Here is a 17,643-nt window from a genome sequence, read left to right on the forward strand (position 1 = left end):
AGCCTGCTCAAATAATGTGGCTGTTTCAATTCAGCCGGAAAGACTCTGACTTGAGCATCATCTAGGCTGAGAATGTAACAGGGCATCGGTTTATGAGGATTCATTGTCTGAACACCTTTGCTTCATCAGTTTTGGGTGAAATTAAGAAATTGTACCGTCTCAGGATTGGCCGCCAAACGACGATCTCGTCGTTTGATGACCAAGTCAAAGGATCATCAAGCTCTCGTGCACAATGAAAAGTTTGTCTTATTCTGGGACTTTTACTGCAGCTCAAGATCTTGGTTATCCATATCAAGGATGAAGCTCACTAGTTTTATGCTGTCGCTACTCTACTTATCTGTTGCGGCCACACTGTTAAAGATCATCGCCTCTACACTTGGAGCAAATCGTCGATGCGATAAGTGACGCTGTTCTTTGTTGCAATGTGGGGGGTGAACAAGCAAGCTTTAGGAGGCTTTCGAGTTCAAGTTGCTTGATGCTCTGCTCGGATTGGATAGACTTCGAATGACTTTGAACATCGAACTTCGTGTCTTTCCTGCTTTTCATTTTCAGCGGTCTTCTAAACGGAATCCGGCTTGGTTCGAGGTAAGGAATCATCCGCTGTTCAAGCATCCCACAAAGTCCTGATGGCGAGTAGCGGTTTGGTCCCCTGTGGCGTGACGGATGTGGCCGCGCTTTGGCTTGTCACTTCATATCCATTATTTGGATTATCCTGCCCCGTACTCTTGCAGAGAGGCACGGCCACCATCCAAGAGTGACCTCGCCTTTGTGCAGTCGTAGTTCTGATGGGCATAAGCGCCCTTTTTCTCAGACCTGATATTTCTCTGGGGACACAACAGTTGTTACCTGGGGTTCGAGAATGGACCAGAGTTGGTTTCGATCAAGCGCATTCAGCGGCATCCAGACTGTTTGGCTGTCGCAAGTTATCGTCACTGTCTGAGCATGTCATAACCACGCTTCAACGATGAACGACGAGTCCCAGAGTACTCGGTTGTTGCTACCGGGGATGCAGTGCCCAAAACGCCAAGAAAATTGCCATGATTCGTCAGAAGACGCGAACTATAGGAAGAAGTCATGTTTGACAATGCAAGCCTAGGAGATCAGCGGATGCATGGTCACGATGCAGGTGGTGTACTTCGCTTCGCCTGATGAGGTGACTGCTGCTCTCGACGCTGCAACGTGTGATTCATGGGATGTCCCCACCGATTGTTGACGGCCCAATGCAAGAACGTTCCCACCAACTTTCGACTGAACACGGAAAAAATGTCCTAACGTGCTTCTTGACATGACGTTGCATAGGAAATGGTCTGTTGCTTCCGACGTCAGCCCCATTAAACGCCCCGATCGGCGGCATCGCCCCCGGGCCATCTTATATGTTTATCTGCTTATCTGACACAACAGCGGGTCATTAGGTCATTAGGTCATTAGTACTTTAACCGAAGCTGGTGTTGGTGCTGCCCAAAAGTCGCGTCATCATGGCTTGTGCGCTGGAGCTGGCAGCTCTGAGACCACGGAGCTGTCTTCCCGTTGCGCTTCACAACAACGTCATTCAGGTGCAAAGAGAGTCGGGAAGCAGGCATATGGACCTACCAACTCTAAGAGTCTTCAGGGTCTTGTTGTTTCTTTCGGGCTCCTACCTTGTTGGGGGCCATTTCGATGCACGTCAAAAGGTGTCCAGCGCGTCAGACGTGAATGGTTGGTTGGTTGGTTACCTTGGAACCTTGAGGGGCGGTGGGAGATGGTGAACAGCGACGTTCATGGAATCGAGCCCAAAGAAAGATGCATGACGATTAAGCACTTAGAGACGAAGAAGCGGAGATGGAGATGGAGGATTTAAGTTCGGCCTGCGTTGAATCGAGTGGAGGGGCACTTTCCTAAATCAGACAGACGCCTGCCCCTGCAGGTACGGTACAGGGGAGCCACGCAGCGTGGGTAAGGTGATTTGAGGGGTCCTGCCGATTCAAGTGTCAAAATCGGTTCGGGGGCCAGTCAGCTACAAACACTGACTTCACACCTGTAGCCCATAGAGAGCCCGTTGCTGCAGCCACAGCCACTCAACAACCAAATCGTCGGCCACGAACAAACCTCCGCGTCAGACCCTGAGCAGCAACCCGAGTCGCCATTCACGTCTAGCTCGCACCCTTCGGGCATGTGCGTTCTTGTGAGCACCCTCAATCGATGTGATGTTCTTCCATCGCCTGAATCGCTGCGCTCCATCATCCTCCTGGTATCTAAAGATTCCATTCATTCCAACGAGACTTCTGCCAAGACATTGGACCAATGCGTGTAGAGAACGTCGGCACCAAAGATAAATAAGATGACTTTGGCGCAGACGAAGCGCGACTCGACGTAGAATATGAGGGGATGATCTACGAACTTTGCAAAGGTCAGAAGAAAAGCTGCAGGCACTTTTGCCGGCGCCTTTCCAACAATGGACTTCAAGGATGATGTTCGGGGCGGCGCCGCAGCAGGCGTCAAGGTACCAACTCACGATTTGGCCGCTGAAATCGACATTGGTCGCTGAAGGGCCGCGGTAGGGTCTGTACCATCTTCCCAGGATGGTACGGACTTCTGATTGGCAGAATCTGGTGAGGTCGTGTCGGGTGAGGAAAGAACCCTTGTGAAGGACCAGGCCAGAGACACGTTTGCGTCTTACCTAGAGTACCTTTCGACGCGCGTCGCGTCTCTCCGTTGGAACATCTGGGTGCTGCCAAAACGATGGGCTCAACCCAGCATCGCCTTTCCAACTCCTACTACAACATGCCTGAGCAAGCAGGAAAACCTTCAGGTGAACACTAAATCTAAACAAACTTTTCAGTACCTACGTCTCTCCTGCCATCGGTGTCCCTGAAAGTTCTAACCGGTTGACTGGTTTCCGGAGCAGGTTTCTGACGCCGACACCGAGCGCGATGCCATCTTCCAAACTCCCATTTTCCGTCTCATCTATCCTTCCGAACCGCCCCGACAAAGTCGAAATCACCAAAACCTGCTACGAGGAGGTTTTCGAAGAGCAACCACGACCATCCTCCTTCGATGCCTTCTCGATGTTGTTTGTCATCCCACCGATATCATCCTTGCCAGGATCCTCTCCGCCACCCGCCATCGAATCCAAGATTGTCATCTGTTTCGGGAGTCTCATCGTCCATGTAGCGCCGCTCATCGCCGGCAAAGTCTGCAGCTCGAGCTGAGCACCGGGTGTCCCAGACTCCCAGTGACTGCGAATCCACTGCCGAGGCTTCCATACTCATTTCATCTGTAACTAGCTTGTATTCCATGCCGTCATCGCAAAGGGGAGTTTGGGCGCAATGTATCATCTGTTATTTTCGACGAAGCTGCGACGGCTATTGAGGACGAGGACGAGGACGGCATGTAGCCGGAGATCCAGGAGTCGCCGCGCCGTGGCCATTACGGGCCACAGAGCTGACGGTCTTTCCATTCCAGAAAGCAAAGCGGAGCCCAACATGGGCTGAGCGTGAAGTCATCACGGAGCAAAAGGACTTGCGGCGGCGAGAACTCAAAGAATCGCAGCTCAGTGACACCCACGGCCGGTACATGCCTGAATGACCCCCCTCCTCCTTAGTCCAGTGTTATCTTTAAACTCGCGCGTCTAACGTTTAATGTCCATGATCTTCATTCTGGGCGGCAGCACTGAAGCACGAGCCAAGCCATTACTTCTCTCCTCGACCGCAAAAAGGTCTTGACAGACTGGCCTTGGCGACAATGTAACATCAAACCAAAAAGCAAAAAGCATTAAGCCCTGCTTCACCCGCTACAGTCGCATAGAGATCAGGTTTCCCCCTACCAGGGCGTGAGTGCAACGCCTCCTATGGACAGTTCTTCTGAGACTACGTGTAGCAGGTGAGTGCGGGAAGGGAGCACGGGTGAAGAAAGAAGGAAGGAGGGAGGGAGGGAGGGAGGGAGCGAGAGGGAGAAAGGAAGGAACGACGCATCACACAGGAGAAAGGCCCAACGGTGGACGGGAGGCAACCATGGATATGTGGGGCAGGTCGGTCTCAGGGGGAATAAGAAGGCCCCCCCTGTCTGTCACAGTTACAGTTCCAGCGTCCCCAAAGCGATGGCATCTAGTTCGCTGGCCGGCCTTAATGTGATCAACCGTTTTGCAGATTTGAACGCGGTTTCCGCGGTGTCAATCCTCGTTTTCTGTCAAGAGTCTCTTTTCCTTATTAACTTGCAAGTCACAGGGAACTCGGTCTTTTTTCCCAGCATCAATGCCACCAAGGACCACTCACAGCTTCGTGACGCGTCTTTGTTTGGGACTATTGTTGAGATGGAGCCGGTAAGAATGATGCCCCTAGTGGCAAGAGTAGCATCGTCTTGAGATGGGGTCGCAGGTATTTGGCAAAAGATGCATCGACGAACACGTCCTGTGGCTGCAGCTGGACCATGGGCTATACGTCCCAGCAGCTGAGGCCGGCTGCCCAATGACGTATTCACCGTATTCACCGGATTCGTATGCAGCGCCGGGCACTCTTCCGAGGGGGGATAACAATCCCAGCGTGCACGTCATTTAGCATGGCCCACCCTCGCTTGACGCATGCAAGACAGTAGGCCGCCACCGGCAGCGTGAATATACTCCAAAGGCTTGATCATTCCTTCAACCTGTCGAATCAGGTGTCGCAGGAGGTGTTGGAGCAGAAAAGATGCGTTGAAAAGCCGGCCAATAATCGTCTGTGATCCAGCGCGAGAGGTATTGCAGACAGCAAACAATGGAGTAGACGCCGATGGCGTGCTGCGTGGAGCCCAGAAAAAGCTCCGACCACAGAACCTGGCATTGTCAGTTCATCACATCTAAACCGGGAAGAAGCGAGGAGAAGCTACCGTTTTTTCCTCATCTTTCGGACAAGCCACGAAGTACCACTTGTGACCTTCAATGATGATGGCGGGGAGGAAATCGGGCAGAGGGCGGGGAGGGTCGGCGCGGCTCGCTAGCCGGCGCAGCAGGCGCCACTGGGCTTCAAGCCAGATCAAAAGCTGAGCCTGGGCGTCGTTGATCCCCGCGCCCTCCACCTTGGTTTCGATGCTCAAGACGATGGGGCGACGGCGAAATGGGTGATAATCGGTATGGTTGATAGACATGCTGAATAGGTCATCCTCGTGCTGGATCGCGGTGATGGCCTCAGCCGTCTGCGGGCCAGGCTCAACCACGAAGCAGAAGTCGACCTTTCGGGCGGGGCCGCGAGAATCGATGTATGTGTCGAGGATCTTAGCCGTCGCACTAAGAGGGATGGATGGTTAGCTGGGGGCATACGAGCAGTATTGCAAGAGGCATCCACATGTGGGTTTGACATACCAAGGCAGAAAAAAGACGTTATCCTGCTTTGCGCCCATCTGGGGCACGGCAAGCTGGAGGATCTGGTTGTGCAGGCACTGATTCCATGAATCCTCGTCGTGCTTCTCGTTTGCGCATGTCTTGGCGAAGTCGAGGATCTTCATGACTTGTGCGACGGTCGGCGAAGGCCCCAGCTGGTCCCTCGTGGAGTTGTCGTCAAAGAACCAGTCTCCGTCTATCGATTCGAACCGCGCTGAAGTCTCTTTGGCTTTCGAGATTTCGTCCTTCTTGGACCTGGAGATGACACCTTTCCCGAGAGCAAACGAAGACAAAGCCGTCCATACACGTCGCAGGGAGGCGGGAATGTCGGTCTCATCGGGGTCGTATTGTTGGACGAGGACGGGCCAGGGCTTATTCTGGCGGCTGGCGATTTGTTTCGTAGGGGAGACGCGCGAGGCGCTGCTGGCCTTGCTGGCCTTGCTGGCCCTGCTGGCCTGGGAGGGTGTTCGGGCGAGCAGGTTGGGACGTTGGCTCTTGCTCACGCGTGGGGTGTCCGCGTTGTCGGTCGCATGGCTCTGTGCAGAAGAGGCGAGGGGTGATGACTGCGACTCTCGTTGTCGCTTTCTTGGCGATGACATCTCAATGGAAGACGAGGGCGACCAAGGCCACCAACGCTTGAGCTTGTTGCCGGCAGGCGCGGCCGATGAAGATTTGTTGTCGGTCGAGATAATAGGCTCGGGTGGACTGTCGGTGATGCAGTCAATCCACTCGATGATTCGACGGTGTTCGTGAGAAATTTCGTCAGTCATTGTCTTCTGAAGCATGTCCTGCAAGGCATGGTGATGGATGGCGGTGGTGGTGGTCGTGGTCGTGATGGAGGTTGAATTGTTGAAGAAATCACTGTCTGCTAGACTCTGCACAGACTACCTGTGCAAACGGCACTCTCAGGTTAACAAGGGGGGGACGCTATCAGCTTGTCTGATCACTCCTTTGGTTGCGCGGGGTGACGGGATGACCAGCATGCCCATTGGTGGTATATGCTGTGGCACCCATGCACAATTCTCCACTCCTGTGCGCCAACGTTCACAAGCACACTCACTGCTTTTCAGCTGTGATCGGCTGGCGGGGTCTATGCTTATGTCAGCGTCTGGAATAAGTGGGTCATTGTACCCCAGTGGGTTGAGGTGGTATCACTATGTACCAGGATCGGCAGACTTTGAGCAGGAGACTGTGCACAGGCAGTGGAATAAAGCTTGCACTTTCTTTAGCAGGCCAGCTGTGTTGGGACCGCCATCACTTGGGGCATGCCCATCGAGAACCTGGGGAGACATGAGCCCTCACACGTCAATCACAGTCGCCAGCAACCCCATTCTTGCATTGCCTCTTGAACATGTTTCTGTCGCCATGCTATGTCCATCCTTGAATGTCGCTCTCGGAAGGGCTCGAGGTCTTGCAATCAAGGCGCAGACAGACAGACAGTATGCTGGTGGGTGTGCCCGGTGCCTGTTCACCCAATATGATTAGCGCGTGAGGGTGGGTACCATCTTCTGAGGACGGTACAGCTCTCTGATTGGCCGCAGCGCAGTGGACCTGTTAAGTGACAGCTGGTGCAATCACTGCCATACCCAAGTACGCTAAGGATTCCCTGTCTGTCCCCGTTCTCCCCCGCAACTTGGCCAACCCTGCCGCAGACATCACCATCATCGTCAATCCATCGCTGCATCAACATGGCCAATTAATCGACAAGTCCGTCACATCTTGTCCATCTTGCTACCCTTTTCTGCCTGCTGCGACTCAATAGCCATGTCCTCAATGCCAACGCTGCCATCATGGAACGACGCGTTTCTTTTATTCTTGCTCCATCCCCATCTCGGTGCACTTCCTCAGACGCAGCCACTCTCCATCTCTCTCGCGTGCACTCGCCAACCATGACATGCCCAATGATGCCAGGTATTTTCTTCTGACTTTTCATTCTGATTGCCTTGATACCAAGCCAACAGCTAACAAAAAACCATCAGGCATAACCCGCCTCCATCTCATGCCGAAATGCGACCCCTGATCCGATCCGCGATGATCTTCAATCGAGCAAACTACCAACTTCCCCAGCTTCAAGTCCAACCGCGTCTCCACGTCAATAAATACTGTACACATCATCTATACCACAAAGCAGCCTGACTGCAATGCCTGCCAGTTTCCAGGTCCTCAGGTCCGGCCGCGTCAGCAACGTCGCTTGTCATGGCCTGCACCAAGTCCTCCATCCCGGCCCGGGCGGAACGAACATGTCCCGACCACACGGTCATGCATCTCGCTCCATGAGCGCTGCGTCGCGACCGATATGTGGCAGCGGATTCTCGCGCGAGAGACCTCTGCAGACGCGCGACTCTCCCGTGCTACGCTGCCGACATTCCTCTCGCCCTCGCCGTCGCGCATGCCCGCTAGCCCCAATTTGGGGTATCGGCAAAATCAGAAACCATACGCGGGTTCTTCAAGCATCGACTTCCATACATGTTTCGCAAGATGTGCGAAATCGCCTTTTGTCGTCATCAAAGGAATCGAGCGACATCATCCGAAGGCGAAGCCGGGTCTAATTGCCGCCACGCGGGAGAACATGAAGATGCCGGCATCACCGCAAGTCTTCATCTCACTGTCGCTTCCGTTACCTCATCTCAACCAAGGCGTTCCTGGCATTTCCTCGCGTCGTTCGATGGACAATCATGTCCACGAAACCTCGTTTCTGAATCAATCTATGCACCGTCGTCGCGTCGGTTATGTTGGCCCTCGCGCTTGCTGCTGCCTTCTACTTGAGCCAACTCTTCAGTTTGCGTCAACCACCACTGGTCAAGGCCGTGGTGATCCCCACTCCCAAACAGTTGGGTCAGTTGTATTCCCAGTTCCCTTCATCCCCTCTGACCCTACCTTTGCCAACGTCATGTCTTCTATGTATCCATGTAGGATGACGCTGACCCCAAGTAGATACCGACGCATACATCTGCGCTCTCCACCACCAAATACAGGCAAGCATCGTGTCCTTTGACGTCCGCACTTCCTACGAGTTTGTCGGCGCCGAAAATCCTTGTTCATCTTTGCCTGATGGAACCGCCGAGGGAAGCTTGCTGCTTGCCTGGACCAAATATACGAGAAAATGGATGCAGAGTTTCAGAGATATCAGTGCCAGCGGTCTCGGTCTTGGTATCGGTGGTGGTGCTGGTCATGATGTGACCACCGGACAGCAACGTACCCGCTTCTGGGATGATGGAGAGGAGGGGGCCGAAAGAGAGGTTCGTTTCTGACGGTATTGGATTTTCTGACGGCCAGACCGGATGTGCGGGCGCACCGCAACTACATGTTTCTGCGACCGCTAATGCAGCCGTCTGACCGCGTGGCTACACTGAAGACCCTTTGTGGTCGCGACTGGGAGCTGGCGAGCCAAGAGGCAGAGACCGTTGGCCGCAAAGGGGGCATATGATATGTCAGTGATCGTTGGTTATGCATGCTGGCGGGCGACGGATGGCGTGGCTGCAGATCAAGAAAGGGCCTAGACAAGATACACAGTACAGGTGATCAGAGGTAAACTGGACAATGCAAATTTGATTACCTTCATACCGCGTCGTCTGAGCATGAAAGAATGCCCCCGGCCCTGCATTCATTGACCTTCTAAAAGCCATGACCGTCACCTGTTCTCAATGGTTCGCCCGCTTTCTGTGGACTGACTTGGAAGTTCCTTTGACCTTCATTAAGGACAGCGCAGCCTTTCGCGCCACCTATGGACCATCTGCATGGGAAGGGTCTCCGTCCCGGCCGGCCATGACATCACAGCCGAAAACCTCGAGCCAACATCCCAACACCAAGTCCAACAAGTCATCATGGCAGCCCCGACCGATGAGGACAAATGGGTCATTCGTTCGCGCCAGCTCCAGCGCTTCCACGCTTGGGAACCCGCTCATGCCTTCAGCAAGTCAGTCTCTGTGAGCCAGAACTACAGCACATCAGAGGTTCAAGTGGCTGCCGTCTCCAGAACCCTGGTAAATGCCGGCTAGACCTCGTTCTCCGGCTTGATGGCTGACCATGCTTTGTCTTCTCCGGCCTGCAGGCATTCGACGAAATTGTTGTTCCCTCATGACGAGCCACATAGGAATAGGAGAGGAGTGCAGCATTGCACCTGAAATTATCGAGCGTGGCAGCCCCGCGGCACAATCTTTCTATCGGCTTTTCTGCTCCGTTAACTCTTGCGCATATCAGCGCTGCCGCCGTCCGTCCTTACAATGAGGTTGGCTCGCCACATCCCGCAGCGCAGAGGTGCTGGTTACCAGAGGCAGAGGGGGAGAAGGAGGAGGCAGCGGTGAACTACAGACAAGAGCGTAGAGGTCAATCATCAATAGAGGAGCTTGACAAGTTTTTGGGGTATATTAAACGAAAAAGAGAAGACTTTAGAGGGAAAGCATGTGTAGGGATAACTGCGAGCCTACATGACCACCATTCATGACCACCATCCACGAACTGACCACCAAGGGCTCTAATCTTCGTCCTCCAGACGGAGTGACATCAGAGCGAGTCCAACCACATTCTGAAAATCCAACATAACCTCCCTCTCTGGGGCATCCACGACGAGCCGCTCTTCGCTGCTGCCGAGAAAGTGAAGCCAGGGTGATCCCACGAGCCCGCACGGCATGTCGTTGTTGCTGTCCTTACTATCGAGCAGCGAGCTGGCGTCCACGACGAGCCGTCTGATCCACGGGGCGTCGGGCTCCTTCTCGAGACCAATGAGCATCTGCACAGATTCTCACGGGTCACGACGCTGCTGCCGCATCTCGGAGCTCTCGGGCGCGCGTTCGTCTTCGTTCCGGCGCGGCGATTGATGGAGGTGGACAACTCGAACAACAGCCAGTCGCCTGCAGCAAGGTCGGCTTCGGTCTAGACAACGATGCGTGGTGGTGGTGGCGGATGAGGATGAGGAACGTCTCGGTGGCGCGCAACTGGGCGGTCAGCCACAGGGGCGGAATCGTCGGGGGCGAGGATGACAGAGAGAAAGCATGGCGGAGGGTGGCGGCGACATGGCGTGGAGGTGGTCTTTATGTCTAGCTCTTCATTCTGACCTTCACCTTCCGCCTCGATCCTGCGCTGCACTAGGTTGTCGCAGAGCCCGGCTGATGGCGCTGGCTTTGCTAGACCAGACCGGATGTGGCAGGCCGTCTGCTTAGGCGGCCCAGGAGCCTTGAGCCAGCGTCGGCGCGAGCAAGGATCTGACGAAGAAGTGCGGAGCGGTGAGGCGACCATATCGAACGTGGGGCCCCAGGTGAGCCATCAGGACGAACGAGGTACATTGTGTCTGTCTCTTGAGGTTGAAGAGGCTGGCCAGGTGTGACCGGCGCCTGATGGTGAGTACCATCTTCCCAGGATGGTATGGGTCTCTGATTGGCCACAGGGCGACACAATGTTCCTTACAGCGGCGCTTGCTTGGCGACAGGCGGTTGCAAATGATGCGTTGGTACATTGCGCCAAAGGTGATGCGCGGGGCCTCTGACTTACTCCGGAGGACGATGAGCTGGTCGCAGGTGCGGGACTTGGTGATGGATGGGCACATGATGGCTGGTGCCGGCAGAGAGAAGGAGGCAATTCGAGGAGATGGACAAACTGTGAGTCCGTTTCAGCTCATTTACGTGGCCGTGAGCAAAGACGAGGAGGTTGATTGAGGTACGACGCGGGCAGGGGGCCGACAAATGGAGTGCAAGCGGAAAGTCGTTCTCGACAGCTATGATCACCGCGAGCGGCACCCGTGAAACGGCCTCGATATGCACAGAGGCGACCAAGGTAGGTAGAGGTGGCGCTTTACCCCTGAATGCTGCTTGTGTTCGTTCCCACCCAATGTCGGGATTTGCTGATGCATCTATGTCCACAGGACCTCCGGTGGACGTCGAATCAGCCAGTCATCTCGCCCTGCCGGCTGTACGACTCCATCCTCGACGAATAAAAGCCTATCAGGCCGCAGGTAACGTCGGCAGCATTGCCAAGTCCAACTTCAAGTCGGTGCTGAACATCTCCAAGAGGATGGACGAGCTGCTGCAGGACAAACAGACTCCATGCAATATGCGGTATAGCACGAGCTGGAGGTCAGGCGCCTGCACTGGATTAAGCAGTATGCGATGAGACGGGGCGAATGGGAAGCCTGGGAGGAACGGTGATGTTGAGCCTCGAAGCGTCTAGAAAGCTTCCTGAAGGTGATGATGGCCTTGATGCCAGAAGCGCGCATATTGTTTGACGATGGGCTAAAAAGCCATACGATGTCAGTAAACGAGAACTCTGGTACGCTTTTGCACTTGATACGTGACATACTTGTGTGAGAAGTTGTTGCCGTAGATCACCTCTTCGACAGCCCCTCACGCTTGATCTGGGGGGCTGGGGGGGAGGTGTTTTCTGAGTAGAGAACTGGAACGACTGATCCTGCCATGTTCCTGTTCCTTGACGTGGTCGCGGGCATTGGAAGACGGGATCCGGCGAGGGAGAGATGTCATGCAGCTGGGGTTGTCGCAGGCCTGGAGGCGGCAGACGTTGAGGATCACAGGTGCCGAGGATGTTCAGACTGCGAAGCGCGCTGCTGGCGAAGGCCTTCGATATGGAAGCAATCCTCTTGGTTCTGCCGTCGTTAATGTCTTCTCGCTTGGATAAGAAGGAGGGGCTTGTTCGGGATGGTCATCGTCAGAAGGCAGCGAGCCCAGGCGAGATGTGAGTCCTGACTGAGACATGGCGATAGTTTCGAGTACGGAAATTACTTGGATAATAGAGCGGGAGGAGAGCAAGGCCAGAGAACACGGGGGGCAGGAGAGGGCAGGAAGAAGACATACGTCGGGACCGGCAACTTGTTGAGGGACTGTGGCGCCACGACATCGTCAAAGGGATGCGGCTCGGCAAACGGACCTTTGTGACAGTGGTCGCGGGTACGGCAGGGATTTGGCGTTGAAGACTGGGTCGGCGACGTCGGGCGGAAAGACGCTCAGCTTGTACAGCTCGAAGAGGAGGGTAGCTCGCACCTCAAGACACCAGACTTTGGCGCTCCGCTTCTTGGCTGGTGCTCCGTAGAAGGCGACGGGCATGCAACAGACTTCCTGGGCTTCGCTAGTTCGTCAGCCAAGTCTGCCCAGTGTCTGTTGCGGGAAACGGTACCTGGGCTGTGTTTGAAATACACGTTGATAGATGACGGCCGCTAGACAAAGAGCAATTCGATGTACGATGGTCAGTGGCTGAGGGACAGAGGGCAGGACAACTGCGACGGCATGTAGATCTGTGTTCGCTGGCTGCGCCAAGCAGTGAGCATTAGGACCGGTTCGATAGCATCCTGTCGTGACGGATCATGTCATCATGATTCGCTTGGAGGGCCGTCACTGGGCATCGTTCTTGCCTGCGTGCTGCTCTCGATGCCCATGATTTGAAGTGGTTAACTGCCTGATTGCCTTTGATGGCAGTTCCTTGCCGTCTATGTGAGGCAGTCTTGTTGATTGCTTGCGAGACGGTGCCGTCACATCTAGACCGCTCGTGAGTCAACAAACTCATGCACCGGATGCTGCCCCAGCTGGACGAGGCGACGATGCGCTGCTGGTAGTGGGCAGCCAACTTTGCTGATGCGAAGCCAGATGAGGAGGCTTCGGGCGAGACGCGTGGGGAGACATTCAGAGCAGATTATTGGGTCCGGCGAGTGGTTATAATGACAATGGAGGCTGTTAATAGAAGATACATCAAAGGTTATCTGATTGTTGAATGCTGGAGAAGGCATTGATGAACCGTGACCGACCGAAAGAGCAGCTGCAGCACGGAGGGCATGCGCTGTAAATTTAGCGCACCTCCAGCGCATGCTGGGAGAAATCACAGCATGGAAGCACCCGAGGTAGAGCTGCTGGGGCCAACTTGCCGATTTTAGCGCTTGAATCGGCAGGTGGTGTCGCCAGCATCAACCCACCAGGGGCGATTCTCACTAGAAGGGGCGGCGGCCAATCAGAGAGCCGTACCATCATGGGAAGATGGTACACTAGGGGCCCTGGCTCGCTAATCACAGTCAACCGGTGACATCTGCCGGCGGGTGCACCGTGCCCCAAAATTACCCAAGGTTACAGGGCCGGTCGGAAAAACCCAAAAGCCAGCTCAGGTCGCAGTGCCAAAAGGTACGTACCCAGAGTACATGCCTATGTTCCCACAAGAGCTAGGCTTAGAGCTCCAAGCTCCAAGCTCCCAGCTCCAGTCGTCCACCGTGACGTCAGCTCAATCCATCGATCGACCTCGCACCCAACATCTCGTCCTGCTCTCCTCCAACTCTGACGAGCGCCTTTGCATCGGCTAGCTACCACCTTGACGCGCCCGGAGTAGGCACCCAATAAGTGCAAACTTCCAACGGTTCGCTGCCATCTTGGACCAGGCAACGCACGAGGCGCATCGTCCACTTAGACCGTCTCAACCTTCTCCTCCAACTACCACCACCCGCCCCACCCCAGTCCAATTAACTGACAACTCTTGACAGTGTGCCCGAAGTGTGCTCGCTGGCCCTCGTCGACATAGCACAAGCGTAATCCGAGAAGCGACAGACAGTCTCCAAAAGGCATCGATTGCCGCTGTCACAAAGCCTCCCCGCGACGCGCCCTTCGTCCTGCTCGGCCCCGTCTTCGATGTCGCTCGATTCCGACACACACATCCACATACCTACCAACAGACGTGCACCCTTTTGGCTTCTGATCTGACGGTTGTCGGCTGATGTTGCCGATCCGTGGCGGGCACGTCCCTTCGTAGACCAGGCTTATTGCTGAAGACTCGTCGAGCCCAGAGATAACAAAGCGCTTTTTACCCCCTCCTGGCTCTTACACAACATGGCATGCCCACACAAGTACACCTTTTGGTCTTTTGTTTCCTTTCGCCAACTGCCTCTTCCAAAACTTGAAACGTTCTATGCTTTCCGCATTCATCCATCCCGACAAAGGACAGATCCATCGCTGCAATAGCCCCTCGCACCAGGAAACCGTGCAAAGTCTTATCCAGGGGTTTTGCCCTCAAGTCTGCATGATCTGCTAGTATAGACTGGGTATACCATCGCTCTGTGCTCCGGAAACCTTGAGCCTTCTCTGGCCCGTCAGTGTTGCTGCTGGCATCTGTCCGCTCCGCCTGCCGTGCCGAGATTCACAATGGCATGGCGTATCTTGACTTCAGCTTACAGCTTAGACATCACGTTAGATTAGCCATTAATATCAGTTAGGTGCCAAATCTCGTCTTGGTCAACCACGAAATGCCCACTGCCTCCGTCTGCCCTCTACCTTGCGGGAGAATCTGAAGGGGAGTCAGTACGGTTTCAATTGGTCTTGGAAGCATATGTAACACGCCAGGACAAGACCATCAAACACTAGTCGCATTCGGTTCCATGCTTGTACGCCAGCTACACCAATGTGGATTCGAGAAATATACTACGTAATGGTCCCAAATGCCAAGAGCCAGTACAAGGGATGTTCAGTGGAATGCATGGGTTTCTGTGTTTGTTGTGATTGCAATTCGCCCGTCCGAAAAGGTGAATGACGGTTCAGATATCGGCCAAGGCGGATCCATCATTGACATGACCAGCTGAGGTGCATCACCGATGTTTCAACATGTACCCACGTAGATCTAAACAGTGTGATCTGTGGACCGCTACAAGCCATGCCGCATTAGACGCGCTTTCCGCCTAGATGTAACACCGTTGTAAACCCAACAAAGCTCCTTTATCCTGACCGCCTAGTACTATCTCTTCCTTAATCGCATTCTGTCACTACTTGCACTCCTCAGACGCCTTTTTTGTAGCTTGAAACTCCTTGTATTGACAACGGCAAAGGCTTGTGGCCAGATGGATTGTCGACTGGTATGCTGGCATCGGAAGAGGTGAGGATGGCTTGTGGAGATGGCGCCGCCATGCTGGGGCATTAATTCGGCTTGGGATAGAGTCGGTGTTTGCCAGAGACGTGCCGGACGCGATTACAAAAACCTCATAGTTGTTTCTATTCTCTTGTCTAGCTGCGTTCGCCTGACGTGCGAGACTTGGTGAGCTGACATCAGAATGGATTGGGGAGCTGGGGGCCGACCTTTTTTACTTAGACATTAGGATGCCAAGCTGCGCCGTAGAGCCAAGACAGAGTTGAGATAATCTGCTCCTCCGCCATGTTGCTCGTCAGTTCCAACGAAACCAGTTCCGAAATCGTGTGCATGGGCCTATTGTAAACAAACAATGTCCAGTGAGAGCTGTCGCACGCTGGCATCGTGACGTTATCCGCCCAAGGAGAACCGGCGCCAGACGCTCCCGACACCTTTCTGGTCTTTCACTCCCAGGCTTGGCCAGCGTAAGACTGTCTACGAGTCCCATTTTTGAATTCAAAACACGGTGTCACATGGCATTCACGACGGTGTCGGTGAGCCATTTGTGCTTCGTCACTGTCGCAGGCCTTCGAACAGACTCTCTGCAGTCGCTCTTATCCTGCAAGCATGCCTGATGGCGGCTGCGGCGGCGAGTTCTTCGTCATGTGGTTGTGGTCGCTTGTCTGGTTGCGCAGCGGCGGCGTCATATTGGACGTCTGAGTTGGCCATGACCTCTACCTCTCTGGTGCTGTTGGTCTCGAGCTTTTTTCGTCCTCAGTCGCAATTGGCGGCACCTTGTGTGGCTCTGGCGTATCGCTTGAGTGCGTAGCTGTCTTCAAAGAGTGATGGGGTCAACGCAACTGGCAGGCCACAACTGTGGCCTGCACAAGTGGCCTGTGACCTAGATTTGTGGCCTGCCATCATCACCCATGAGTCTTCCTTCCTTCCTGACTGTCAGGTTTATCTGGTCCTAGCTCTGTTAGGTATTATTTCCTTAGCTAAGTATGTTAGCGTTGGTCGGTTCTTTGCCCTTTGACAATGCCGCCGCGCGTGCAGTTGCGGCAAACAGCGAAGCCGATCTTGCGTCCGTCTCTGTTGTGATGACCGGAGAGCTGTGCTCCAAGGCTGAGTAATCTGAAGAGTGATGGGTTAAGCCCTGGTCGGGGGAGTACGTAAGGCTGTCGGCCCCCTGCAGGGCTCTCAGGGCTGTCAGCCAACCCCAAATCTGGCGAGTACCGTTCTGGAGTGGCCGTGCGCGCTCTTCGGGAAGCTGACCAAGGTCGTCGGGAGGAGTCTCGCTTTGACCTTCGTGCTTGCGCTCAGCTTCGGCCGGCTCGATCTTGTGAAGGTCGGTCTTGGTGCTGTGGACAAGACTGATGTCTTCGTTGTGTTGGTCCTGGGGACCTGGGTCGTCGGGGATCTCTCGTGTGCCCTGGGCAGCGCTTGCGTCCTTGGCTGGTTTCTGCTTGTTTCGGAGACAAGCCTTCGAGTTCGTCCAGGTGTCAGGTGGAACGACTATTGATCATCAGCAAAGGCGCCCGAGGAAAGTCTCCCGCAGAGATTGGGGATTGGAGTGGTGGAGGAGGAAGGGCAACCCACGACCTTTTACGGCATATCTGATCAAAGTATTGGTGATGACTCTGATTTCCGCTGCACGTAACCAAAGAGGCAACGCCACGCTTGGTCTCTTTAGCAACGTCCACACTACCTGTATTGGCGTTGCCACATTTCAAGGCCTGGCAAGTGTTTTTGGGATGGTTCTTGTTGTGCAAGGGTAAGGTAACGATGTCGGAAGTCGGCATTTCAGTGTTCCGCGCAGTCGCGACTGGACGTTGTCGGGAGGGGAGGCCACGCTTGTGTAGGCATCGGAATGCTTAAAACAGTGGGCTTCGACGATGGAACCGGGAACGTTGTCGTGGGCGAACAAGAAAAATGCCAGATGGTGTCCACTTTGGTTCTCTTCGAACCACGCTTGTCTGAAGTCCGTCCACAGGGTGCGTATGCGCTCGTCCTCGGGTCGGACCAGGCTCTGTAGGGCTTCGATGCACGCTTGCAAATCCATCAGTATGTTGTACAGAGCGCAACGTAGAAAAAAAATTAAAAAAATGAAAAAAATCCAGGGGCGCACGCAGCAAGAAGCTGGGTGAGACGAGTACTAAAAAACGAGGGCGATGGCGATGTAGGCAGACGTGAGAGGTGTTCGTGGACGGATTTCTCATGCGCGGTCTCCCCGACTAAGGTGCTACACCTGCATCTTGGGTCGACAGATGGGAGGATGGCCCTGCATTGCGTTGTGGAGGAAGGAAGGCACACATGCGGTTTGGCGGTCTCCTTTTTGCAGAGGAAATAGAAGGCAGAACACTCGAATGTGAAGACTAAAGATGCCTCCCGGAGGCGGGGGCGGGGCAGAGACGGCCGAAATTCTCCGGCGCGACTGTTAAACGGGTGAAATGCTTGTGTCGCGAAGTGATTGATGGTTTGCTGTCTTCTGATCTCGGTGC

General features: G+C 54.5%; 4 protein-coding genes across 4 annotated transcripts; 2 read left to right on the forward strand and 2 right to left on the reverse strand.

Annotated features, from left to right (window-relative positions):
• Window positions 1-4,615: 4,615 nt before the first annotated feature.
• LY79DRAFT_529297 (uncharacterized protein) lies at window positions 4,616-5,928 on the reverse strand (the record flags this gene model as incomplete). Its single annotated transcript, XM_060556106.1, has 3 exons — window positions 4,616-4,786; window positions 4,840-5,236; window positions 5,312-5,928. 3 exons carry the CDS (start codon window positions 5,926-5,928, stop codon window positions 4,616-4,618), a joined length of 1,185 nt encoding a protein of 394 aa, XP_060407367.1.
• A 2,346-nt stretch (window positions 5,929-8,274) lies between these two features.
• Window positions 8,275-8,756, forward strand: LY79DRAFT_529292 (uncharacterized protein; the record flags this gene model as incomplete). The annotated part of the gene is made up of 2 exons (XM_060556105.1): window positions 8,275-8,473; window positions 8,569-8,756. Coding segments are annotated over 2 exons (387 nt in total), but the record flags the coding sequence as incomplete, so codon positions are not given.
• Window positions 8,757-12,063: 3,307 nt separating this feature from the next.
• On the reverse strand, window positions 12,064-12,514 carry LY79DRAFT_105064 (uncharacterized protein). Its single transcript, XM_060550655.1, has 2 exons — window positions 12,449-12,514; window positions 12,064-12,395 (listed from the first exon to the last, which is right to left on the reverse strand). Exon 2 carries the CDS (start codon window positions 12,376-12,378, stop codon window positions 12,175-12,177), a length of 204 nt encoding a protein of 67 aa, XP_060407369.1. The 5' UTR covers window positions 12,379-12,395; window positions 12,449-12,514; the 3' UTR covers window positions 12,064-12,174.
• A 4,001-nt stretch (window positions 12,515-16,515) lies between these two features.
• LY79DRAFT_572581 (uncharacterized protein) lies at window positions 16,516-17,004 on the forward strand (the record flags this gene model as incomplete). Its single annotated transcript, XM_060559375.1, has 3 exons — window positions 16,516-16,648; window positions 16,769-16,916; window positions 16,938-17,004. 3 exons carry the CDS (start codon window positions 16,519-16,521, stop codon window positions 17,002-17,004), a joined length of 345 nt encoding a protein of 114 aa, XP_060407370.1.
• Window positions 17,005-17,643: the final 639 nt, after the last annotated feature.

The sequence above is a fragment of the Colletotrichum navitas genome, assembly GCF_030913465.1.
Source record: "Colletotrichum navitas strain CBS 125086 chromosome Unknown LY79scaffold_155, whole genome shotgun sequence".
Lineage (NCBI taxonomy): Eukaryota > Fungi > Ascomycota > Sordariomycetes > Glomerellales > Glomerellaceae > Colletotrichum > Colletotrichum navitas.

Bases quoted from the DNA above. Each gene is read 5' to 3' on its own strand.
- LY79DRAFT_105064 (XM_060550655.1), bottom strand. From the start codon at position 12,378: ATGCCCGTCGCCTTCTACGGAGCACCAGCCAAGAAGCGGAGCGCCAAA.